The 11,591-nt window shown below is 50.0% G+C and overlaps 1 protein-coding gene across 1 annotated transcript; it reads left to right on the forward strand.

Annotated features, from left to right (window-relative positions):
* Positions 1 to 905: 905 nt before the first annotated feature.
* EPS8L3 (EPS8 signaling adaptor L3) lies at positions 906 to 11,360 on the forward strand (the record flags this gene model as incomplete). Its single annotated transcript, XM_081307544.1, has 18 exons — positions 906 to 936; positions 1,068 to 1,132; positions 2,849 to 3,007; positions 3,263 to 3,412; positions 3,554 to 3,609; positions 3,703 to 3,842; positions 3,918 to 4,033; positions 4,191 to 4,314; positions 4,396 to 4,457; positions 4,666 to 4,740; positions 5,043 to 5,191; positions 8,578 to 8,659; positions 8,911 to 8,945; positions 9,452 to 9,641; positions 9,856 to 9,984; positions 10,290 to 10,363; positions 10,846 to 10,978; positions 11,229 to 11,360. The coding sequence occupies 18 exons, from the start codon at positions 906 to 908 to the stop codon at positions 11,238 to 11,240; spliced, it is 1,782 nt and encodes a 593-aa protein (XP_081163670.1). The 3' UTR covers positions 11,241 to 11,360.
* Positions 11,361 to 11,591: the final 231 nt, after the last annotated feature.

Consider the following 11,591-nt stretch of genomic DNA (forward strand, 5'->3'; position numbering starts at 1 on the left):
ACCCACCTAGTAAGGTTGTTCTGAGGATTAAATGAGATATGGAGGATAAAGCCCATAGACCAGTGAGCAGCAGTTGGCACCAAGTCAGCATGAGCAGATGGTGGTGAAGACTGAATGTTCATGAGGGGCTTGGCAGCAGTCTCATGGTACTGACTACGCGGGCTACTGTGACTGCCACTGTTGTCACAGAAGAATGTACAAAGCTCAACAAGGCATTCAGGGGCAATCTGGAAAGGGTGATAGTCAAGGAGGAATTCGCCAGGGAGGTGATCCATGCGCTGGATTTAAATAGTTGAGGTGGGGAGGGGCTCTAGGAGAGGGTATGGAATACAGGGGGGCAAAAAGACAGGAGTATTGGTTAGATGTTCAGGGAAGTGCAGATCATTGATAAGTCCTACACCATGGTAGACAGGTACATGTAGGTGCGCACCCACACAGGTGCATACACTCCTGTTGAGAGGGTCTCCAGCTCATGGGATAATGTCAGCTTCCTCCTGGTCTGCAGAATTGAAACCGGACTGGACGAGAAGATTTGGTCTGGCAGGGAAGGCTGCTGAGCCCTCTGCCCTCCCTACAGAAATGGGTGCAGCTTACTTATCTGGCATCTTTCCCATCCAGGCCCAGTCTAGAATCTGGTCCCAGATCCAAATAGTGGGAGCCTGGAGCCTGACCTAGGCTCTCCCTTTCCTAGTCTGGCCCTTCAGGGCCAACCAAGATGGAGGGCTCTTTAAGGGAGGACACTGACTGCAGATGGCTCTGGAAAGATCCCTGGAGCCAGGGCTTTGGTCTGCTCCCTGACAGTAGCAGCCCTCTGTCCCCACTGGGCCTGGTACTCCTCTTGCCAGCTCTCATGGCTGTCTCTGTTTCACTTGGGGTTCTAGGTAGCTGGCCTCAGCAGCGTCACCATGTCCCGGCCCAGTAGCAGAGCCATTTACTGTAAGCTCTCTCTGAACCCTCTGCCCTGCTGAAGCCCCTATCCTCTGACCTTTCCCTTCTCACACCCTGCAATTGCCTAAGCCTCATCTCACTCTCCTGCCACCTCCTGTCCCTGACTTTTTACTCTGCAGTGCACCGGAAAGAGTATTCCCAGAGCCTGGCCTCAGAGCTCACCCTCCTGCAGCACAGGGTGGAGGTGAGTACTGCCAGAGCCCCAGGTGGTTTCCAACTAAAGCCAAGTGTCTCTGTGTGTCCAACGCCCTGCCAAAATAGAGATGCCTCAAATGTTCCTGCTGTGGAAGCTAACAGCCTGATTTGGCCTAATCCTGTGACTTGGATCCAACCAGCCTGCAGCCTAATGAAGCATCTGCTAAGTTCTGGGGAGGAGGGGGAATGGAGGTGGGCAGAGCAGGCCCAGATAGAGGTCTGATCCCCAGACAGTAAGAAGTAGGAAAGGGATTGGCCTAGAGGCACTGAGAACCTCCCCTGCCCAACCCCATTTGTTCCAGATGCACCCCCAACCACACCCAATGCCAGGGAGTTGCTCTTTGCTCAGAATGGGCATGACTAGAGGAGGGAAAGTATGAGGTCTACAGCCCTCTCGGATTTGAGGAGCCACTAAGAGGGGAGTAGCTGAGTCTGAGTTCCTGGGGAGTGAGGTGACCCCCCTCCACTGATCTGCTGGAATGGTGTCTCTGCCACGCACACCCCCCAGGAGGGTAACTGCTACTTAAAGATCTAGTTACAGGAAGGGATGTCAGTACCACAGTGAAAGCAAAGTGCAGGCTACAAGGGTGTCGTCAGACCAGCAGGCACTGCTGAGGACATGGTGGGGGACATAGCGGTGAGGGAGAAACCACCCCCACCCCAGCAGTCTCATGTGTTAGGGATCTAATGCAGATAACAGGGAGCCACACTGGGTGAGGGATAGACAACATCAAGGCAGAAAGGGCTGCCCCGTTAGCCGGGGAGAGGCAGGAGTATTCATCTTCTTTATGGGGTGGGGCTGGGAACTGGCTTCATAGGAATTAAGAGCAGGAGGAGACATATTCAGGATGACAGGGACACCAGGCCCATCCCCAGCCGTACTGCTTCTAAACGGTTCACATTGTCCCTAGAGGGTGCTACTGGGATCTGCCCTTCCCCCTCTGCTGCCTGAGCTGCTGGCAGGGTGAACAGAGAGAGGAGCTGGACCCAGGAAGGGATGGGGAGCTTCCAGGGTAGAGAGGGAGGGTCAAGGACAGACACCAGGTAGGGGAGAAGACTGGGAAAGGCAACATGCAGCTGGGAGAAGCAGGGTGAGGAGTAGCGGGTGTGGGCAGTTCTCCTGGAGGAAGTAGACAAGGGCAAAGACCCACCAATCATCAGGCTAGCAGCAGGTAAGGACTTTTGTGGAGACTAAGATCACTATGGATCTCTTTGGGTAAGAATCAGGAAAGGTGGGCTTGACCCTCTTCCTGAGAGATGAGGTACTAGATTGGCAGAGGGTAGAAAGGCATCTGGGTCTGAGGAACAGTATGAGCCAAGGCACAGCAACAGCAACCCTGGATCAGTGAGAAGACCAGGCTGGAGGGGTGGCATCCCAAATGCAGCAAAGGAAGCCAAGAACAGAGCCCAGGGGTCCTCTAGCCCACTCAGAAGTTCAGACAGTATATGTTGGGTGTTTGGAGCTCACATTCAGCAGGACACATCCACCCCACAATTGTCATTCCTTTGGAGTCTTAAAATCCCTCATGAAGCCCTTTAGCCGCAGACCTGGAGGCCCATTCCTAGCCCTACTGCTTCTACACAGTTTACATTGTCCCCAGAGGGTGCTATTGGGATCTGCCCTTCCCCCTCTGCTGCCTTCCTCTCCCACCACCACCCCCTTCAAAACTTCTCCTGGTTTGTCCCCTTTCCTCTCCCTTTATAGCATCTGATGACATGTAAGCTGGGGACACAGAGAGTCCGGGAACCCAAGGATGCACTGCAGAAGCTGCAGGACATGGACACACAGGGCCGAGTGTGGAGCCAAGACCTGATCCTGCAGGTCAGAGATGGCTGGCTCCAGCTGCTGGACATCGAGACCAAGGTCAGCCCTCCCACTGTCTAGCCCATGCTGTGGAAGAGCAAGTGCCAGGTGCCTCCAACAGCAGCTACCTCCCATACTCAGCAGACACCCAGGCCTACGAAGAGATAGGAGATGAGGGTTGGGGATAGAGGCACAAGTCAGAGCAAATGACTCCCCAGATCCAGGCCACCAGAGGGCAGGAGCAAGCCTATCAGGAGTTTCTAGGAGCCAAACTTAGTTCTTAGGCCTCACAGTTGACTTCTTCACCTGGCCCAGGAGGAGCTGGACTCTTACCGCCTAGACAACATCAAGGCCATGGATGTGGCACTGAACACCTGCTCCTACAACTCCATCTTGTCCATCACTGTGCAGGAGTCTGGCTTGCCAAGCACTAGCACTCTGCTCTTCCAGTGCCATGAAATAGGGGTGAGTGGCCAGGGGTGAGGTTCAAAAACCATAACCATTGTGTGTGCAGGTTGTGCAGGTGCATGTGTGCATCCCCACCCCACCACGTGCGTGCGTACGTACACACACACACACAGCTTGCCTGACTGTTGCTTCCTCCAGGCAGAACGGCTGAGGACCAGCCTACAGAAGGCCCTGGAGGAGGAGCTTGAGCAAAGGTAAGCAGTCTCTGCATAGCCAGCAGAAGTGTGGGCAAGGCTTCTGTCCCGAGAACCTTGTCAAAGAAGTGCCCTTTACCATGTCTTCAGTAGACCTCAATTTGGAGGCCTTCACTCAGGCCAGAACAGATGGAGGGGACCATCTCTGGAAAGGTCACTTCCTTTGGAGCAGGCACCCTCTCTGGAGCGGGGGCCCCTTCCAGAGCAGCCCTACCAGATGACCCCAGAGCACAGTAAGTTTTACAGACAGGGGCAGGTGGAAGAGAATGTCAAAGGAGTTCTAGGCCCATAGTCCCATTACATCGCAGGCATCCCACCATCCCCAAGGCCCCTGTCACGCCACCCCAGTGCCAGAGAACCAAGCACCTTTGCTCAGCCTCCTCCAAGACGGTCTCCATCCCCAGAGGATCTAGAGAGAGATAAGGTAATTGAGGATGGTCTTGGGCTTCCTGAGGCTTCCCGGGCCCAGGGGAAGAGAGTACACCTGTTCTCCCTCTCACCCAGGAGCCCAGGGCCCCAGGGTGGTCAGGGCAGGACAGTCCTAACTGCCCATTCACGGTCATGGATTGTTTGGGACCCAGGAGGTGCTGAACCATGTCCTAGGGGACATTGAGCTGTTCATGGGAAAACTGAAGGAGGTTCAGGCAAAGACCAGCCTTAAGAAGAAGAGGAGACTTAGGAAAAAAAAGAACAAGGAGAATGAGGGTGAGTGCTGAGGGCCAGGGGAGAGGAGTGGAGTTGTCCTGAGATGATCTGTGAATGCTGCCTTTGTCCCTGCTCCCACAGGAATAACCCGGGCACACTACATTGACTGCTTCCAGAAGATCAAGTATAGCTTCAACCTCCTGGTCTGTGGCTCCCCACCACTTCCCCAGCCTTCCTCCCCCAACAACCCTACAGTCACTGGTCTCTGGACATTCTAAGTTTTTCCCTTCTTCAGTTGCTCCCCTTCTTGGGGTTTTTGTTTATGCCTCTTAGCTGAGGCATAAACAATTATGGGGAACGGAAGATATTGCAGGATGAAGTGTGGTGACAGACATTGCCCTGTGTCCCTAGGGAAATCTGGCCCTCAGGCTGGAGGAGACGAGTGCCCCTGAGTTTGTGCACATCCTCTTCAAAACTCTGGACTCTGTGAGTAGTGGGAGGACAGGGTGGGAGAGGGACAGGCTGAAGCCAAGCAGGAGCAGAGGGAGGAAAGGAGGCTGAGAGAGGGTAGAGGGAGGCCATGGGGATTCCCTTTGCTCTGCCCAGCACACCCACCTCCTTAACCCCAAGACCACATCCCTCGTGGGACCGGCACCCCCAGAAGACTCTATGAGCAGGGGTCAGACACGAGGACTCTAGGGTTCTGCAGGAGATGGGCAGCTGAGCAGGGCTGGAGAATCTGGGCCTTTCTGTCCTAGGCTTCCTGACACCTTCCATCACTCCCCCAGATCCTGGCCCAGTGCCCTGATGCTGACCTACCATCTCAAGTGGTCTCGCCCCTCCTCACCCCCAAAGCCATTGACCTGCTGCAGTCCTGTCTGAGCCCATCTGAAAGTAACCTCTGGAAGGGGCTGGGTGTGGCCTGGACCACCAGCCGGTGAGTGCAGACAAGACCTGAACTGAACTGGGGCCGAGGAGTGTTGGGGAAGGACCCGAGAGGTAGCCAGGCACTGTGTTGACACAAACCAGAAATATTTCAAAACAATTTGGGGACTCTACATGAAGTTCCCAACTCTTTATTAAGGTAAGTGTGACCAATTAAAAAAATATATATATTATCACCTTTACTCACTATGAAAGGAAAAGCATTGTCTCAGAAAACAACAATTCTTCCCCAAAAGGAAAGATACCAACCTCATTTTTGTCAAGGCCAAAGCGAAAACTTTATCTTAATCCAGCCCAGAATTTCAGAATTACTGTCATAAGTGATGCTACAAATGTAACATCAGTAAGACTTGGCAACCATTTGGCAGGACCCCAGTTAGGAGAGAAAGAGATGCCACAAGATCCCAAGCTGATATGAGCATTTGGCAGGAGGACAAACTGAAGAGAGCCTTGGGGGGTGGGGGAGGAAACTGGCTCCCCTGGCTGAGCTGAGGTGTCAGGGGAACAGTCCACAGAGGCAGGGCAGCGGCCCCAGGTGACATGTCTGACCTGGCTGTGGCAGAACCTGACAAGGGGGGCCTCGGGGAAAGGCGAGCATGCCCATGGGAGCCCCAGAACTCACTTTAATAAGCACAGTACTTTCTCTTCCACCAGGGAAGACGGCAGGACAGTGGGAAACTTACATGCAGGTTGCAAAAGGAAAAAGAAATCCCAGGGAGTTAAAAGAACCACAAGGACAGAGAAAATAAAAACCAAGAGAGAAGAGGGGATCAGAAAGACAGAGAAGTCAATGGGGAAATAAACCAGTTTTCCTAGCACGCCTTTTGCCTAAAGACAGAATTTTTTATTCAGCCCCATTCAAAGGAGTTTTCATCTAGTTTGTTAAAGACATGAATCAATTAATGCAATGCATGTTTTTGACTGTGGTAGAATACACATAACAAAATTTACTATTGTAACTGCTCTAAGTGCATAATTCAGTGGCATTAAGCACATTAATAATGTTGCACAGGCAACACTATCTATTCCTAAAACTTTTTCATCATCTTAAACAAAAAGTCTATACCCACAAAACAATAATTCTGTATTCCCCCACCTCCCCAGCCTCTAGCACCTCTATTTTATTCTCTCTCTACATTTTCCTACTATGAGTATCTCATGTAAGTGGAACACATTCTTTATTCTTTTATGACTGGCTCATTTCACTTAGCATGTCCTCAAGGTTCATCCACATTATAGCATGGGTCAGAATTTCCTTATTTTTAGTGGCTGGATAATATTCCCTTGCGTGAACATGCCACATTTTTTTTATTCATTCATTTGTCAACAGATACTTGGATTCCCATAACAATATTCATTTGTCCAGAATATCATATGAGCTAGTCTCAGAGTCTGCTGGTTCCCATGGCTATGCTGGGCTCACATTGTCTGGGGAGAGAGCCCTGGCATCTAGCACCAGCAAGGAGGAAAGAGAGGTTCTGCAATGGACTCAAACCAAAAGACCTCAAGTAATTTTATTCAGCCATTTTAACATTGAGCAACCATGTTAAATATATAATTTTGTGTTTCAAAGCCCAAGTTTATTTCAAGAATTTGAGGGCTGGGGTTGTAACTCAGTGGTAGAGCACTTGCCCCTCACACGTGAGGCCCTGGGTTTGATCCTCAGCACCACATAAAAATAAATAAATAAATGAAAATAAATATAAAGATATTTTAAAAAATAAATAAAATACAATCCTTAAAAAAAGAAGAATTTGAGACCCTAGAAAAATGGATCAGCAGATTTTTCTTTTTTTAGGGGGTACTGGGGATTGGACTCAGGAGCTTTAATGCAAAGCTACATCCCCAGCCCTATTTACTATTTTTTATTTAGAGACAGGGTCTTACTAAGTTGCTGAGGCTGGACTCAAACTTGCAATCCTCTTGCCTCAGCCTCCCAAATTGGTGGGATTACAGGTGTGCACCACCATGCTGGACTGGATGTGATTTTTAAAAAAGTACCCTTAAAGATGCAAAATAACTCCAGTGTTCATAAACTGATATACACTTGTTAAATAATATATCAAGTCAGTTATTCCCCTAGATGTTTTCTAATTTCCTAAAATAACCAGAAATTAATCATTGCAACAGAAACACAGAAAATAGAATAATTATAGAGATGTAAAAACTCTAAATAGAGTTGAATTTCTGACAAATTATATTTCGATGACTTGATTTTAGACAAAATGACCCAAAGCTATGGGTCATTGAATGCTGTGGTAATCCAGAAGGATGGAGAACATCTGAGGCCATTGATTTGACAGCCAGGAGATTATCAGGATTTTAAATAGTCTGGTTCCAATAAAGTAATGACAGAGAAAATCTGATGCTGGAGTAATGACAGGACCGAGGTGAGAACGTGTAGGTAGGGTATTTAGGTACATTCTCAGGAAATTTGCAAGGAGAGGGTTATAGGTCCACAGCTTACAAGGAGTTGTATGTGGGTCAAGGGAAGACCTGAGCATCTTTCTAAGGCCAAGAAGAAAGGACCAATGAAGAAGATCAGAAAAGGGAACAGTCTCTGTGGTCCACTGAATAAACATTTCTTAGCTGCAGCTTATGCACCAGCCACAGTCCTGGGGCGACAGCTCCCAAAGAGTTCAATATAGTAAAAAAAAAAAAAAAACAAAAAAACAAACAAACAAACAAAAAACACAGACGTGTAAAGAGCATGTGCAGTAGAGCGTTAAAGGAGCACTAATCCACAGGTACACCAAGTTCAGGGGAAATATTTACCTGGAGGAGGCAGGGAGAATAACTTCCCTAAGAGTCGAGGGCATTTCCCCTGCAGCCAGGTAGTGGTTGTCCATGCACAAAAAGCCTGGAAGCCACAGATGGCACACAGATGGGCCCTGTGTGGTGGATGAGAGGGAGGCTAAGAGGCAAGAAACTGCCCCATCCTGGTGTCAGCTAGAACAGCTCTGCCATGATGGTCTAAAAATTAGAGTTCCACACACTATTTAGCTAGAGAGACCTACTGTGGGGACACTGAAAACAGGTTAGAAAAACAGCAGGAAACCATAAGGGGGCCTTTAGGACCTACACTCTGATTTCTACCACTTTAATTCAAACGCCCCAGCAAAGCCACTGTTTCCCCAGGGGAGTGATACATCTGCACTTCGTGGGTGGTGGTAGGGCTGGTCCACAGATCCTGTGCTGTGAGGTTTGCTCATCCTTAACCATTTGCTCCTCTGTGGGTGTTCTGAGGCCTTTCATCTGTGCACAATGGACTATGCCCCCCATTAAGATCCCCGAGGTTAGGCCTTGTCATCTCTTCCCTCTCTACATCCCACAGCCTTGCACAGAGTGGACAAGGACTCTGATTTGTTCTCCCCCCAGGGCTGACTGGACAGGCAAAGAGCCTCCACATTACCAACCTACATTTTCTGATGGCTGGCAACCTCCAGAGCCCTCCTCCTTGGTAAGAGATGCTGAGCACAGAGTCCTAGCCAATGCCCTGGGTTCTGGTTAGTTTCTACCATCCTCTGGTCACATGACCACTAGGCCATGTATGGGTTTATGTGAGGACCTGTGTCCATCACTGTGAGGGTGGCCAGGAAGGGGATGGGAGAAAGCTGTGAGAGTAAAGAGGGGGGTGTGTCTGACAGCCACTCCCTATCACCATGGTGGTTGCTTCCTGCTCTTACTCACTTTCTGTTTTGTTCCTCACAGGCACCCTTAGGATATCAGGACTCTATTGCCCTCCGGTATGGCCCGAGGCTACTAGGGACTGAATTGGCGTGGGGAGGGAATGAAGGGACTAAGCTTTTTGATCTCTGAATCTCTATATCTCAAAGACTCTCTAAGCTCTCTTCTTAGTCAACAAGGACATACACAAACACATCCTCCCCTAGTTTGGATGTAAAAGCAGCTTTTGACCTTCCTAGGTTCCAATCCCTTCTTCTCATGATACCATCCATACACATCTCTGGTTTCCCAGAGCTCAGATATAAAGTGCTCACAGCAGAGCTCAGATGTAGAAAATTCCACTGCTGTAAATGTCTTTAGAGATCAATGATATTTCAGACTTCTCTTGTCCTCAGAAACCTCTACCCCAAGCCCCACCTAAGACGGACCTCCTATCAAACTCTATGGAACCATAAAAATCACCACAAGATGTAGCCAGGAGATAGCTGGGGTTCTTGGTGATTGGACAGGTGCTCAATTTCTGAGGCCCATCTCCAGCCATCCTCCCTCTTTCTTTTGGCAAAAGTGCTGGGTTAGGGAGTACCTCACGCTTTGCTCAGGCGGAGACCTACAACAATGGCCCTCAACCTGGGGATACCAGCATCCCACCCTCCAGCCCTAGACCTGTCAAATCAGTCCTGAAAATGCAAGTTCTGTATGAGTTTGAAGCAAGGAACCCACAGGAACTAACTGTGGTTCAGGGTGAGGTGCTGGAGGTAAGGTCTGGGCTTGACGCTAGAAAAGGAGGTGGTGGTTGGTGGGAGCTACAGGTAGCCTGGACTGGGCAGTCTGGATTTGGAGCTGCCAGGGTGGGGGGCCTGGAGATGGAGAAGGAAAGTGGGAGAGGGCTGGGAGGGAAAATAAAACCCTTGTGTGTTTTCCTCCTGCCTGGACAGAAGTTTGGGTGATTGAGATGGTGACTGTTGGCAGGTTCTGGACCACAGCAAGCGGTGGTGGCTGGTGAAGAATGAGGCAGGACAGAGTGGCTACATTCCCAGCAACATTCTGGAGCCCCTGCAGATGGGAGGCCCTGGGAGCCAGGGCCAGTCACCCACACGGGTACACTACCTGGCCTAAGCTATCCAAAAGGCTTAAGTCCTGAGTTGGAGGTCAGGGTGGGGAGGATTCAGTGACAAGCAGAAGAATTAGTTCTGGTTTTACTTAATCAGTTCTTACTGCATGTTAAGTCTGTTATTGGGTCAAAGCAAGTAATAAAACAGGGTTCCTATCAGACCATAAAATCATAGGCTGTTATAAGTGATCTGATGGAAGCCCAGAGAAGAAACCTAGGGTTGGGAGGTATGTGTGTTTGTGAGATGATCTCTGACCCCTTATTCCTCCACCCCCCCGCCCCACCAATCCAGGCTCCAATGCTTCGACTCAGTTCAAGGCCTGAGGAAGTCAAGGCTTGGCTGCAGGCAGAAAACTTTTCCACTGTGTAAGTGCCCAGTCTGAGGGGCATGGAGAGGGGACCTTAAAATGGGCTCCGATGATGACTATGGAAACCCAGAGACCCAAATTTGCAACTGGCCTCCACTGTGCTTGTCAACTCCATCTCAGATTCAGGTTCTGCTGAGTGAAAGAGATCAGAGGAAGGGGACTTGCCTAAACCTAGGTTAGGGTGTCAGGTGGGGTGCTCCTGCCATGGTGAAGGCAGCAAGCATCAAGATAGTGAACTTGGGAAAAAAAAAAAAAACTGACAGCTCAGCCATGCCTTCTTACAAGATACTTCAAACCTGGGTGTTCTGACATCAGTTGGTGCCAAACCAATTGGCTTACACCAGCACTTTCAGATACCCCATGCTACAAATCATCCTGGAACCCCAACCTCCAATCCTAAACAGCCCTTATCTACCCAAATACTCAGGCCCAGCATCCTTCCACCTGACCCTTGGTGGCTTCTCCTGTTTTTGTTCACAGCACGGTGAAGACCCTAGGGTCCCTGATGGGGAACCAGCTACTTCACATGAGACCTGGGGAGCTACAGATGCTGTGTCCACAAGAGGCCCCACGAGTCCAGACACGGCTGGAGGCTGTCAGAAGGATGCTGGGGGTAAGGACACTCTGGGGTCCTGGCTCCTGCTGAGGTCCTCCCAACAAGAGAGTCCGAGTGCTGGGGAGACAAGCCAGCAGGCCCAGCCCTGGGTGGAACTGAGCGTGGAAGGTACTGAGCATGAGATAGTCCTCCAAGGGTGCGGCTTCATGCATTCAGGCATGCCTCGAGGCTCCAAGCTTATTGGTAGCAGGACCTCTGGGGCTCTCTCACCTGGCAGAGCCTCATCTGAATTCTTTTCTTCCCTCAGATGAGTCCTTAGGCACCAGCTCAAACACTTCCAAGACCAAGGATGTCTCTCCTATGCAAGATGGAGTATTTGATATTTTAGAACCCTGAGAATTCCTCTTCCAGCTCCTCAGTTTGCAGCAAACCACACAGCTGGAGAGCTCACACAGAAAAGAGGATTAGCAGGCCCAGATGTTGTGGCAAATGGTACCCTTTCTTGCTGTGCTGGGATCATCCCCAATTACTACCTATTTATTTTACCTCTTTCCTAAGTCTGGCTCACTTATGACTAGGCCTGTCAGGAGTTGGTTTACTCCCTCATCTTCCCAATAAAAGCATCTTTAAGTCTGTCATAAGTCTCCCTTGCTGCTTCTTCTGGGCCTTA

The sequence above is a fragment of the Spermophilus citellus genome, assembly GCF_964194105.1.
Source record: "Spermophilus citellus genome assembly, chromosome: 9".
Lineage (NCBI taxonomy): Eukaryota > Metazoa > Chordata > Mammalia > Rodentia > Sciuridae > Spermophilus > Spermophilus citellus.